Source organism: Elephantulus edwardii, unplaced genomic scaffold (assembly GCF_000299155.1).
Source record: "Elephantulus edwardii isolate Elephantulus edwardi_28Jun2011 unplaced genomic scaffold, EleEdw1.0 scaffold00132, whole genome shotgun sequence".
Lineage (NCBI taxonomy): Eukaryota > Metazoa > Chordata > Mammalia > Macroscelidea > Macroscelididae > Elephantulus > Elephantulus edwardii.
The window spans coordinates 8,645,836-8,660,034 of NW_006399882.1; the positions used below are offsets into that span (position 1 = coordinate 8,645,836).

At 55.2% G+C, this 14,199-nt stretch overlaps 1 protein-coding gene across 1 annotated transcript; it reads left to right on the forward strand.

The window, feature by feature from the left end:
• Window positions 1-1,260: 1,260 nt before the first annotated feature.
• Window positions 1,261-13,183, forward strand: TRAF7 (TNF receptor-associated factor 7, E3 ubiquitin protein ligase). The gene is made up of 20 exons (XM_006893880.1): window positions 1,261-1,358; window positions 1,831-1,888; window positions 3,051-3,142; window positions 4,932-5,048; window positions 5,340-5,432; window positions 6,001-6,034; window positions 6,297-6,480; window positions 6,567-6,701; window positions 7,301-7,518; window positions 7,596-7,669; window positions 7,778-7,826; window positions 7,909-8,036; window positions 8,132-8,214; window positions 11,896-11,935; window positions 12,020-12,136; window positions 12,222-12,344; window positions 12,551-12,670; window positions 12,753-12,884; window positions 12,970-13,122; window positions 13,169-13,183. The coding sequence occupies exons 1-20, from the start codon at window positions 1,278-1,280 to the stop codon at window positions 13,181-13,183; spliced, it is 2,046 nt and encodes a 681-aa protein (XP_006893942.1). The 5' UTR covers window positions 1,261-1,277.
• Window positions 13,184-14,199: the final 1,016 nt, after the last annotated feature.

Here is a 14,199-nt window from a genome sequence, read left to right on the forward strand (position 1 = left end):
TTGCCAATCAGCCCCCCATTCACTCTGTGTGCCCTGGAGGAGCAGACGGGCTTGCCAAGTCCAGGTCAGCATCAGGGGCATCCTCCTGCATTCCCACCTCTCCTCCCACCAGCCAGGCAGCCTGGGTGCTTGGCAGGAGCAGCCATGGGCTTCCTGGAAAGACTGAGTCCTCAAAACAGACTGCTGACCAGACACATCTCCTGAGTCCCTTCACTCCACTACCCCTGGGAACCCGGCGATCCTCCTGCGTGGATGCGGCCACCAAAGGCTGATCATAGCTGGGCCACTCGCTCCTCAGTCTGAGTGCTCTTCTGGGGATTCAGATCCCAGCCTTCAGTTCTCAGTGGCTGGCCCTCAGCTGTCCCCTCTCCAGGCTGAGGTGGCTGCTGTGAGAGGAGCATGCCCTGGACCGGAAGTAGAGAAACTTTGGGCTTCAGCTCTCAGGACCCCATCTAACCAGAATAATGGTGCTCAGAGCATGGGGGTTGGGCGTCTCGGGGCAGACCACCACAGGTTCAGAGCCCTGTGGCTAGGGAGGGTTCTTGGGATGTGCTGACTGAGCTGACCCACAGTAGGCGGTGAGCAAGGGAGCAAGTGCGAGGATACCTAGGGCTTAAGATGAAGTGGATTGGTGACCATCGGCATAGTTGGGTGTGGGCGGGGTCAGGACAGCCTGATAGAGAAGGTTCTAGTGTTGCCAGTCTTTGTGCTGCCCTTGGTGTGGGGTGGGCTTGTTTATTCACCTGTGGCCTTCCCGGCCAGCCTCCTGCCCTCAGCACAGTGGCCAGGCCATGTGAGGTGGGCTCTCATCCTTGCCATCACCCTGAGGTGAAAGGTCAAGGCTGGTGCCAATGAGAGTTGCCCCTCGGCTTTCTTAGCTGGGGCTCGACTCTCTAATCTTCATGGGCCTACTCTACTCCCCCGCTGTGGCCAGTGTCCTGTCCCTGGGCAGGTGGCAGCACCTGTGGGAGTGTCCTATTGAGGCTGGTCACCCAGGGTTGTCTATTATGGGAGGGCAAACCTAGCTATACTCATGTCAGTGAAGCAGAGGTTTAGGGGACTCCCTTACATTTGGGGTCGTACTAGGTAGAATCTGGGACTCTTCCCTTCTTGGGCTGTGAACATCGGGGTGAGAGGCAATCAGGGGACTTTGTCTGCCATGGACATTCTCTCCCTGGTGGAGAGAGGCTTAAGCTATCTGCCCCTTATGTCCAGTGATGATCCCTGTCTGCCCTTTGCAGAGGATATGACTCGAGGACCCTAGATGCCAGCCAGGCATGAGCTCGGGCAAGAACGCCCGCTACAACCGCTTCTCTGGGGGCCCTACCAACCTTCCTGCTCCAGACATTGCCACTGGGGTAAGGTGACCCTTGGGCAAAGGTCCACTTTTCTGGGCACAACCACAGATCCAGGGCATGTCTGTTCACACACATCAGTTTGTAAGCATATGGGTGTGTATTCCCATGTCTGCCTGTATTGTGAATGTGTCTGCTCACCTATGTGTGTAAATGTGGTGGTGTGTATTGGGGACGGGTCTGCTCACATACTGGTGTATCTTTTGAGGATGGGTCCGCTCACACGTGTTGCATTTACTCCTATCGGTCTGTTGTGATTGTACCCGTTTCCATGTACACACAGTAGCCTGTGCATAACCGTGTGCTTGTGGGGTGTCTGTCTTCACACGCATGATGCCTTAGTGTGTGAAGGTGTGGTGTGTAAGCATATCTGTATGCATGCTGCAGGTGTGTGTGTGTGCACACGTGTGGCATGCCCACTCACACACTTGTTACATGTTACTGCATAAACGTGAACCTCCCTTGCCCTCTGCAGACCAGGATGGAGACAACCTTTGGACCTGCCTTTACAGCCGTCACAACCATCACAAAAGGTGAGCCAGGCACCCCGCTTCCCGGAGCCAGGCCTTCTCCCACCCCTTTTCCTTTACTCCCACCCACCTCCTTCCCATGCTAGGAGTGTTCCATGGTGGATTAGGGGTACTGGCATGGGGTTAGACAGTGGACACTGCTTGAACTCTCAGCTTTCTTCCGGTCATTCCCTCCCCTCCTCCTGGCCCCCTGCCTGAGTCACCTCTGCAGGCAGCTTGGGCACCATGGGCACCCTGTGGGCAAGAAGCCTAGTGGAGCTCTGTTCTGGAGCATGGTCCCATCACCTGGCACCAGCCCTTCAGGAAGGTCACGGGAAGTGGCCGTCAAGGGTGCCACCTCCTTCTGAAAGGTGTCAGGCAGGTGACCCCTTTCCCAGCCGGTGCTGGGGGGACCCTAGTGTAAGTTCTGCCTTTCTGGCACTGGCCCCCAGGCAGGAGGACACGAACCACTAATTTAGCTTTTTAATTGATTTCCCTTGTCCCCCTGGATTTGTGTGGTCCCTGGCTTGGCTGTCTCATATACCTCTGCTCCCCAGGCCTGCTGTTGGGTGATGCCTTGCGGCTCTGAAAGTGCCCTTACCCTCTAAGTGCCTCCTCTGCATAAGGGGAAAGCAAACTCCACTGCTGTAGAGTCGATTTCACCTCTTGGGAACCCCGTAGCAGGGTAGGACTAACCCCACAGTTTCTAAGATTGAAACCTCATCACCAGCAGGTCCAGGATGCAGGTCTGCAAGTCCACATCCTACCTCACACCAGGTGACCCCAGTGCAGCCACTTGAGTGTAGGCTGAGCCCCGATCTCCCTGGAATAGAAGGAAGATACCCAGTCCCTCATGTGCCTGAGGAGGCAGTGCTAGGACTGCCCAGGGCAGGCCAACCCTGCAGACATCCTCCAGGATCTGCTTTGATCTCACAAGGCCCTTGGGTCTCCCTCAAGTCCAGGGAGGGCTGGCTGAGGGACATGGCAGCAGTGTCCCCGTAGCTCCAGCCTAGCCGCAGCCATGTGCTCCCCTCAGACCTAGAAGACAATGATTTGAGGGAGAGAGAATATAGTCCTTCCTTCAAGGGGTCCTGCCCCACCTCTGCCCCCAACCTCTGATCCCTGGGGCAGGGCAAGCCCCACGGCGCATACTTAGAGTGGTCCTGGTCCCCCTTGTCTCTCTCAGCTGATGGTACCAACACATACAAGCAGCACCGAAGGACACCCTCTTCCTCCAGCACCCTCACCTACTCCCCTCGGGATGAGGAGGAAAGCATGGTAGGTCCCCCCAGGAGCAACTTGGAGCAAGGTTTCCAGGAGAAAGGAGCTGATCAGTGAAGGGCATCAGCAGAGGGGCAGTGGGTGCAGGCGCCCCATGGCTACAACTCTGGGTCTGGGAGGAACCCCTTCGGGGTTGGAGGGGTATCACCTGCAGGTTAGGTAAAAGGCTGCTTTATCTCCAGAGGAACGACTGTCCCTTAACACCTGATCAGGAGGAAGCATGTTCTGAGTAGGCCTCAGTCTACTCTCTGTGGCACTGAGATGGAGGCGGGAGGTCCAAGGAAGAAGAGGTCCACCCAGTCTATGAGCTCAGCAGAGGCTGGGTCCTGTGAGTTTTATGCAGATGTTGGAGAGCCCAGAACATTCCCTGGGGACTTTGCAGCCTGAAGGGTTAAGGCAGAAGCAGGCTAATCAGCAGTCCAGCCAGGGCCTGGGGCCGGGGGACTGGACTTCCAGGGACAGGAACACTGACTTCCCTTCTGCCTGGTGCCTCCTTTCCTGCCCATGGCAGTCCACAGCCAGCTCTGCAGACCTCATGCCTCTTTCTGCATTGCCTTTGGGCCTTTTGTTTCTCTCTCCTGGGGCAGACTTGTTCTGGATTAGCAGAGCACACTCATGTACCAGACACTGCAGTGGCCCCAAAGTCCAGACGACCCTGGGTTCGTCTCCCCCTGTTTCAGCATTTCTGGCCCAAGCTGTGAATTGAATGGCCACCTAGGTCCAGGTGGATCTGAGCCATGCTAACAGAGCCAGGAGGGCCAGGCCTTGTCCTGTCCCCCAGCACAGAGGTGGTGCCCAGTCCTCACCTCTTGTGGGCTCCAGTGGGCAGGGACGAGCCAGCCGGGCAGGCAGTAGTGTGGACCATGGGGCCGAGAGTGGCGGTCGGGTCTGCTAGTTTTCCCATGATGCACTTCCTGCAGATTTGCCTGTGCTGCCAGTGCAGGCAGAGAACTGGAAGCCTAGCCTCTGGGCATGCACGACCACTGCTCTAGTGAGGTGGAGCATGTCCGGGCATTCGGTTCAGGAGGTCTCTCTCTCCTTGCTTAGAGGAGCTTGATGCTCTTTCAGCCCGGTTTTTGCAGCTGTTGAACCCCTCACCAGGGCTTCCAATGTCCAGGAAGGCACAGCCAGCTGGGCAACTTTGGTCAGAGCAGTTGGTTTACATGGGAGAAAAGCTGGGCCCAGGAGGTGTGGTAGACATGCCTGGGCCTTGCTAACCTGAAGGAAGTGGTATCAGATAGCCATCAGCCAAAGTGAGGCTTGTAGACTACTGCAGCCTAAAAAGGAATCCTGGAGGTTTTCTGTCCCTGTGGAGGGAGGAGCAGCACTTAGAGGGGGCCTTCCACACAAAGTGTACTTCCAGAGATACAAGCCTGGGGTTGCTGGGTCTGTCCCCACCTTCCCTGCATCCTCAGCTGGCCGGCAGGGGCTGCCAGTGCATGACATGGGAGCCCGCGCCCCCTCTCATCTCACTGCCTCCATTGGTTCAGTCTCTGGCCACCAGGATTGGCCAGTGGAGGTGTCCCCTATGCTCGGAAGAGGAAACAGCCCAGCACGTCCTGGTAGAATTCAATAGCAGGAAATGTGTCCATTTACACAAAGAAAGCTGGCTGATGTGAGCTGGAGGCAGAACAGTGTTGGGCCTGCGGGCCCCCAGGGCTCCACACCCATACTGCTCCTACCTCACGGACAGCTGTGCCTCAAGTGGGGGCCACCTTGCATTGGCCTCTCAGCTGGGGTGCAGGCGGTGGACGGATGCTCTGACGTCCCCTCTGTTTGGCCACAGCCCCCCATCAGCACTCCACGCCGCTCGGACTCGGCCATCTCTGTCCGTTCACTGCACTCCGAATCCAGCATGTCCTTGCGCTCCACGTTCTCGCTGCCCGAGGAGGAGGAGGAGCCGGTATGCCCAGGGGGTGGCTGGGCCCCCACAGTCCTCGGACAGCCCCAGGGTGCAGGGTGAGAGGGCCACGAGGAGCCCTCACTCTCTCCATCTAGGAAAGGGGTGGGGGCGGGGTTGGCTGGCTGCTGGCTGCAGTGTCCCCTACCCCGCGCTTTGCCAGGTCTCCATACTGCTCGCTCTCCCCCTCCTCACCCCCCACAAGGGCTCTCTGAAAGCCATGGGGCGTCCCCATCTGAGAGAGCCACCCAATCCCCATGGGCCCCAGGCTGCACCTCACCCCCATGTCCGCAGGAGCCCCTGGTGTTTTCAGAGCAGCCTTCAGTGAAGCTGTGCTGTCAGCTGTGCTGCCTTGTGTTCAAGGACCCAGTAATCACCACGTGTGGGGTAAGGGGACCTGAGCCCAGAGGGGTCAGAGTTGGGGAGGGGGGATTGGGGCGGGGCTTTGTGTCACCTGTGTTGTTGGGGGTGGAGCTGAGGGGATAGATCCAAGGTCACTGTGTACAGGGCGGGGCTGGGGTGGGGTCCTGAGCACCAAGCTCACTTGGGTTGGTGTGTAGGTATGGACACAATGCTGGGTAATTGTGCTGTGGGTTGAGGGGTGCACCATGTGGGGTAAGGGGAGAGCATGATCATGTATGCCTGGCTATGGGTGGGAAGAGTGGAGCTGTGGGTGCTGCACCAGGGGTGAGTGAGGGACGGAGATAGCGGTGGGGCGTGGGGTACCGTGACCACTTTGTGTGAGGTGGGTGTGGATGACTGTGCATCAGAGAGAGAGGGGCAGGACTTGATGGTGTGTGGAGTGAGGAGTCAGGGCTATGATCAGGTGTAGGGGTGGGGTGTAAGCGGGGCAGGGGTCAGCACTGCTGACCACACAGCTAGTGGGCTGGGGGCTCCAGGAGGTGTGGGCAGCCCTGCCGGAGGCTCTGGCTAGCCGCTGCCCTCTGCCCCACAGCACACCTTCTGTAGAAGATGCGCCCTCAAGTCAGGTAGGTTCCCCCGAGACTTCACCCAGTCCTGGGGACCCTCTGGCTCTGTCCTCGATGGCCTTTCCCAAGGCAGAGAGGCCTCTGCACATCCTGCCTAGTCCTGGGACTAGGCCTCATGACCCGCATGCTTGACCATTGGAGCCTTAGGGGAGACAGTGGTGGGCTGGGAAAGTGCCTCAGGAGACACATGGGCACCCACATGGGGAGCCTGGGTGGCATCAGGGAGGGGTGACCAGTGTGTCAGCATGCCCTTCCCCCCCAGAGAAGTGCCCTGTGGACAATGCCAAGCTGACCATAGTGGTGGGCAACATCGCAGTGGCTGAGCAGATTGGGGAGCTGTTTGTCCACTGCAGGCACGGCTGCCGGCCGATGGGCAGCGGAAAGGCCAGTGCCTTTGAGGTGGACCCCCGTGGCTGCCCCTTCACCATCAAGCTCAGCGCCCGGAAGTGAGTGGACCCACAGGGTGGTGGGGGCCCTGTCTGCTCACCTGGATGTTCATCCTCTCCCCCAACTGCCCCCGTGTCCCCTGTAGGGACCACGAGAGCAGCTGCGATTACCGGCCTGTCCGGTGCCCTAATAATCCCAGCTGCCCGCCCCTCCTCAAAATGAATCTGGAGGCCCACCTTAAGGAATGCGAGCACATCAAGTGTCCCCACTCCAAGTACGGGTGAGTGGGCGGGGGTGGGTGTGGGTGACGGGGGTGGTGGCTGGCAAGGCCTTCTGGGGCGGTGAGGGGTAGGGGTCACCAATTGAGAACCTCCATTGAGAACCAGCTGTGCAGGGTGCTGGGAAACAGCCAGACTCCCAGGATATAGACCTTACCTGGAAGCTGCAGCGATGACTAATTACAAACCCGTCACAGGTGACACCAAGGAGCAGCTCAGCCCAGAGGGAGTAAAGAGGAGGGCTGGGCCAGTGGGGGAGCAGGGCGGGTAGGGGAGCCTTAGGGGACAGCTAAGGCCAAGAAGGCCAGAGGGAACACCTTGGGCAGAGGGGCAACTAAAGTCTGGAACAGCACAGGGAGGCCAAGAGGGGGTCTATCACATTCTGAGAGCAACCCTCCAGGAGCTCTGAACAGGAGGCAAGTGAATACCTTTCACCTGCGAAGTGTCCTGTTGGCTCCTAGGGGTGGGAGGATGGCAGTTCCGGATCAGAGGAGATGGAAGCTGGCCTAGGGGATAGTGGTGCGCAGGCATGGGAGGCCGGGGGCAGTCGGTGGGTGGTAGGCCAGCAGCAGGTGGGCATGGCTGCCGTCCTGTGCCCCAGGTGCACATTCATCGGGAACCAGGACACGTATGAGACACACCTGGAGACATGCCGCTTTGAGGGCCTGAAAGAGTTCCTGCAGCAGACAGACGATCGCTTCCATGAGATGCAGGTGGCCCTGGCCCAGAAGGACCAGGAGATCGCTTTCCTACGCTCCATGCTGGGCAAGCTCTCTGAGAAGATCGACCAGCTGGAGAAGAACCTAGAGCTCAAGTTCGGTGAGGCCTGGGCCCTAATGGACGTACTGGGTGACCCCCCACTTGTCTTTGCTGACACAGTCCACTCCTGCCACCAGATGTCCTGGATGAGAACCAGAGCAAGCTGAGTGAGGACCTCATGGAGTTCCGGCGTGATGCCTCCATGCTGAACGTGAGCTGGCTACCCAGGGGCCTTGTTGGGGGCTCCTCTGGGGTCTGGGTAGGAGGCTACCTCAAGGCCCCAGCAGTCCCACTTACCTGCCCATGACTGCTCTTGCAGGATGAGTTGTCCCACATCAACGCACGGCTGAACATGGGCATCCTGGGATGTGAGTACGGCCCCCACCCTGCCCTGCTGTTTTCTCCTGCCCTCTGCCACCCATGGCTCCTCACCTTACCCTCTCCCTCCAGCCTACGACCCTCAGCAGATCTTCAAGTGCAAGGGGACCTTCGTGGGCCACCAAGGCCCTGTGTGGTGCCTCTGTGTCTACTCCATGGGAGACCTGCTCTTCAGTGGCTCCTCTGACAAGACCATTAAGGTGGGTGGGGTGGCCAGGGACTGTGCCCGCGTCTGGCTGCCTCCTTTTGTGCATTCCAGCGCACTGACTACTGGATGCCTGGCCTGTTTCTGCAGGTGTGGGACACGTGTACCACCTACAAGTGCCAGAAGACTCTTGAAGGCCATGATGGCATTGTGCTGGCGCTCTGCATCCAGGGGTGAGGGCCTCGTGGAGGGCAGGTGGAGCATAGCTGCTGTGGTGGCAGCTCCAGCAGTGGGGACCCAGAGAGCCCACCTCCCTGCCCCCAGGGGACCCCTCTCCTGGCTTGCTGTCTTGGCTCCTGTCAGAGTTTTGTATGGACCCAGATGTGAGCATGTCTGTATCTATATGAGAGTGTGAATGTATGTGTGTTACTGGTACACGTGAGAGCACATGAGTAGAGATGTGTGTGTCTTGGCTCCTGTCAGAGTTTTGTATGGACCCAGATGTGAGCATGTCTGTATCTATATGAGAGTGTGAATGTATGTGTGTTACTGGTACACGTGAGAGCACATGAGTAGAGATGTGTGTGTCTTGGCTCCTGTCAGAGTTTTGTATGGACCCAGATGTGAGCATGTCTGTATCTATATGAGAGTGTGAATGTATGTGTGTTACTGGTACACGTGAGAGCACATGAGTAGAGATGTGTGAGTGAGTGTCTATAGGGGCACAAGTATATCGTGTGTCAGCATATGATAGCATGGAGGTGAGTAAGCACATGTGTGTCTGTCAGAATAGCTGAATGGTGACCACATGTATGAACATAGGTGACTGTGAGTGGATACATGTACAGAATTGGAGGAATGTGAGCATGAATGGCATGTGTGGATGGAGGCGAGGATGCGTGAGCTTGTGTATAATCCTGACTTCTTGGGAGTATTAGCATGTGTCTTTAAGCATGTGTGAGCTTTCATGTGAGTGTGAGAATGTTTAAATGTGAACACTCTTGGTAATCATGTACGAATGCACGTAAAAACGCAAAAGCTTTGTGTATAATCGTAGCTTCAGAAAAGGCAACAATGAATGAATGAAAATCCCTTTTTTTATGTAAACTTTTGTTAAAATAACAATTAAAATTAAATTTTTTTAAATAAAATCACCAAAATCAGGAAAGTACTGCATCAGAGATGCATTCCGTCTCCATACCTTTTCAGTCTATATGCAGAACAGTTCATTCAGCAGGCTGGACTTTATGAGGAGGAATGTGGCATCAGGCTTGGAAGAAAACTCATCATCAACAATATGCATTAGGCAAGCGACACAAACCTTGCTTGCCAAAACTGAGGAGGACCTGAAGCAGAAGGTTAAAAACTACTGCAGGTCAAAAACTGCAGTCTTCAATATGGATTGAAGATCAACATAAGAAAAGAGAGACTCTCACCCCAGGGCCAATTAGCAGCATCATGAAAGACGAGATTGAGGTTGGTAACAATTTCAGCTTGCTCAGCTCCACAGCCTTGGTACCAGCAGTCAGGAAATCAAAAGATGAATTGGGTTAGGAAGGTCTGCTGTCAGGGACCTCTCTAGAGTGCTGAAGAGCAAGGATGTAAGTCTAGAGACTAAGGTGTGCCATACATCCTGGTCATGGTCTTTGTAATTACTTGCTCTATTGGAAGACACAGAAGAATTTCATGAAACAGAGCCTATGGTGATGAAAGAAGAAGTTCAGGCTGCTTTGAAGGAAATGGCAAAAAATAAGGCTCCAGGAATAGATGGTATACCAATTGACATATTTCAGTTAACAGATGCTGCCCTGGACATGCTCACCAAGTTGTGCCAAGAAATCTGGAGAACAACCACTTGGCCAACTGACTGGAAGAGATCGATATTTGTTCCCATCCCAAAGAAAGGTGACCCAACAGAATGTGGAAGCTACAGAACAATCTCACTGATTTCACATGCAAGCAAGATTTTACTGAAGATTATCCAAAAACGACTGGAACAGCACATCAGCAGAGAACTGCCAGAAGTCCAGGCTGGGTTTAGAAGGGGTCGTGGTACTAGGGATATTGTAGCTGATGTTAGATGGATCTTGGCTGAAAGCAGGGAATACCAGAGGAATGTCTATCTGTGTTTCATTGACTATGCAAAGGCATTTACTGTGTGGATCATAACAAACTATGGCTGACTCTGAGAAGGATGGGAATCCCAGAACACTTGATCGTTCTAATGCGAAACCTATACTTGGACCAGGAGGCAGTCGTCAGAACAGAGCAAGGGAACACTGCATGGTTCAAAATTGGGAAGGGCGTACGCCAGGGATGCATCCTATCTCCATACCTTTTCAACCTATATGCAGAACAGATTATCCGGGAGGTTGGGCTCTATGAGGAGAAATGTGGGGTTAAGATTGGTGGACGATTTATCAACAATCTGCGTTATGCGGATGACACAACCCTGCTTGCTGAAACTGAAGAGGACCTGAAGCACCTGCTGCAGAGTGTCAAGGACTGCAGCCTATAATACGGATTGAGGCTCAATGTCAAGAAGACAAAGATTCTCACCACTGGCCCAATTGGCAGCATCAGGATGGATGGTGAAGAGATTGAGATTGTACACAGCTTTAGTTTGCTTGGCTCCACAGTCAACAGTCTTGGCACTAGCAGCCAGGAAATTAAAAGGCACATTGCCATTGGAAAGTCTGCTGTTAGGGACCTCTCCAAAGTACTGAAGAGCAGTGGTGTCTCTCTGGATACTAAGGTGCAGGCCATGGTCTTCGCAATCACTTGTTATGCATCAGAGAGTTGGACAATGACCAAGGAGGATAGAAGGAGAATTGATGCCTTTGAGCTGTAGTGCTGGAGAAGAGTATTGAGAATACCATGGACTGCTAGGAAAACAAACAGATTTGTCCTGGAAAGGGTCAAACCGGGTGGCTCCTTGGACGCAAGGATTCTGAGGCTCCGTCTAACATACATTGGACATGTTGTGAGGAGAGACAGGTCCTTGGAGAAGGACCTCATGCTTGGGAGGGTGGAGGGACAGTGCAGGAGAGGAAGGCCCTCTATGAGGTGGATTGATTCAGTGACTGGGATAATTGGGATGGGAGTGTCAGAGACAGTGCGATTGGCACAGGACAGAGCGGAGTTTAGGGCTGTTGTACATAGGGTCGCTATGAGTCGCAAGCAACTCGACGGCACATAACAACAACAACATATCAGAGCTGGACAGTGATTAAGAATGATGGAAGAAGAATCAGTGCCTTTGAGTTGTGGTGCTGGAGTGTATTTCATGTATTGAACATGAAAATAGACTACCAAGACAATAAAAAGCCTAGAGAGGATGAAACCAAGTTACTCCTTGGAGGCAAGGATTTTGAAGCTCCATCTCATATACTTTGGCCATGTGGCTAGGAGGGACCAGTCCTTGGAGAAGGACCTAATGCTTGGAAGGATATAGGTTCAGCACAGAAGAGGAAGACCCTGGATGAGATGAATTGACACAGTAACTGGAGTAATGGGGGTGTCAGACAGTGAGATTGTCTCAGGATAGGGCAGGTTTCAGAGCTCTTGAACATAGAATCACTATGAGTTGCAGTTGACTCAAGGGTACATAACTGTGTATGAGCATATTGTGTGAGTGAGAACATGTGAATGTGTACGTTATGTATGAGCTCGTGTGTATAAACGTGGATTAGTGTGTGGGGGAGTGAGTGGAAGTGTGGGTGTACATGTGTGCATCTGTGCGCAAGCCATCAGCTCCCAGGTTCCTCCTCTGCTCAGTGCAGCTGTGCGCGCAACACAGCACCAGAGGCGTGATGCCCTCCCACTTAACTGTGAGATGCCTTCTAGGCAGGTGCCAGGGTCTGGCTGCAGTGTCTGTGGGAACACAGCCCTGACATGTGTCTTTGCCTCCCCAGGTGCAAGCTGTACAGCGGCTCAGCGGACTGCACGATCATCGTGAGTGGGCAGGACAGTGGTGGGGCTGGCAGGTAGGTAGGCATTCTTAGCACTCTAAGGCCCCCATGCTCCCCTCCTCCCCAGGTGTGGGACATCCAGAACCTTCAGAAGGTGAACACGATCCGGGCCCATGACAACCCAGTGTGCACGCTAGTCTCCTCACACAACATGCTCTTCAGTGGCTCCCTCAAGGCCATCAAAGTATGGGGCAGGGCACAATAGGGTGGAGCCCCGTGGGGTCTGGAGTACCAGCTCCCTGACTCCAAGCTCACTGAGAACCCCACAGGTCTGGGACATTGTGGGCACCGAGCTGAAGCTCAAGAAGGAGCTCACAGGCCTGAACCACTGGGTGCGGGCCCTGGTGGCCGCCCAGAGCTACCTCTACAGTGGCTCCTACCAGACAATCAAGGTGTGTCCTGCAGCCCCTGGTTCTCAGCCAGCACTCCTGGGGACTTCTACCTGCGTCCAGAAATCCATGCTGACAGGCTCAGCCTTCTTGTGGGTGGGTGGGTGGGTGGGTGGTCCAATCCAGAGCCTTTCAGACTTTGGGAGGTACTCAGCCCAGAGCAGAGGAGGGTAAAGGCTGGTACTCCCAGAAGCCCGCCCTCACCACAGATCTGGGACATCCGAACCCTGGATTGCATCCACGTGCTACAGACATCGGGTGGCAGTGTCTACTCCATCGCCGTGACAAGCCACCATATTGTCTGTGGGACCTATGAGAACCTCATCCACGTAAGTCTGGGGACAAGGCCTGGCTCAGGACCTCTCTGTCCTATCCGCACATCCCTCACTTAACCAGACCCACTTCTCCCAGGTGTGGGACATCGAATCCAAGGAGCAGGTGCGGACCCTGACAGGCCATGTGGGCACTGTGTACGCCCTGGCCGTCATCTCAACACCAGACCAGACCAAAGTCTTCAGTGCCTCCTATGACCGGTCACTCAGGGTGCGTGCCAGCTGGTGTGGCACTCGAGGTGGGAAGCATGGGCTTCGTGGTCATGTCCGTGGCCTCACATTTCACATGTCCCCAGGTCTGGAGCATGGACAACATGATCTGCACGCAGACACTGCTGCGGCACCAGGGCAGTGTGACAGCGCTGGCCGTGTCCCGGGGCCGGCTCTTCTCAGGTGCTGTGGACAGCACCGTGAAGGTCAGTGGGAACCCGGGCGGGCAGCAGGGAAAGGTGAGAGGGGCCCCAGGAGTGCCTGACTCGAGCCCTGTCCCTGCAGGTGTGGACGTGCTAATGGAGGCCCAAGGCCTTTCAGCAGGCTAACTGAACAGACAGCCTCAGGGCACTAGCTGCCCTTTGGGGCTCAGGGGCAGGCTGGGCACTGCCCTCCTGGCCCATGCTAAGCGCCATCTCCACCACTACCACTAGGACAATGGCCAGCACCCTGCCCTGAGCTCCAGGTACGACCCTCGGCCAGCCTGGCCCGGCCCTACCCAAGATGGACCCAGGGCCTTTTTACTCCGCTTTTCTACTGTTTTTAGAGTGTACATACATTTGATTACTTCCAGACGGAAATAAACGCTGCACCAACTGTGACTGTGAGTCTGCACAGTCCTTGGGGTGAGGGGCGTATGTTGTAAGGGGAAGGGGTGAAGGAATTCCTTTCTCCCACCTCAGCACCCCACCTTGGGTCCAGGGGTCCCACCTTTCCACCTCAGATAACCAAAGCCTTTGCTTCAGAGTCAGTTGCAGCCTGATGCTGTAAGACAGGGTAGAAATGCCCCAGAGAGTCTCCAAGCTGTACACCTGTACAGAAACAGGACCTCCTTGTTCTCCCTCGGAGCACAAGACGGATTCACACTGCCAACTTTTTCAGTAGCCACCCTACCAGGGCTCCCTCTCCCTCAAGTACACCCCTGCCCTGCAAAAGAAGTAGACCAGGGAACTCCATTTTCTCTTTATTGACAGCAGCCCCCTGCCCAGATCCCTCCCACCTACCAGAGAAGGACCAGAAGGGAGGCCAGGTTGCTGCCAGGATGCTCACTTCCAGGGAGCGTCAGAGCACAGCAGCTGGAAGGGCCCCTGCCCCTGCCCAGCAACTTGGCCATTGCCAGCTGGCTGGTTTTCATAGATTTTCTTTTTTCTTTTTTTTTAACTTTTATTAAGAAATGTCAGATTTGTTCCCAACACATCTGGATCAGCAAACACAAGAGACCAGTCAGTACTTTGTCGAGGGGAAAGAGAGTAGCGGGGTGGGTACTGGGAAAGGAGAGAGGGAAAGAGGGGTGAGAACACCACACGACACAGCCT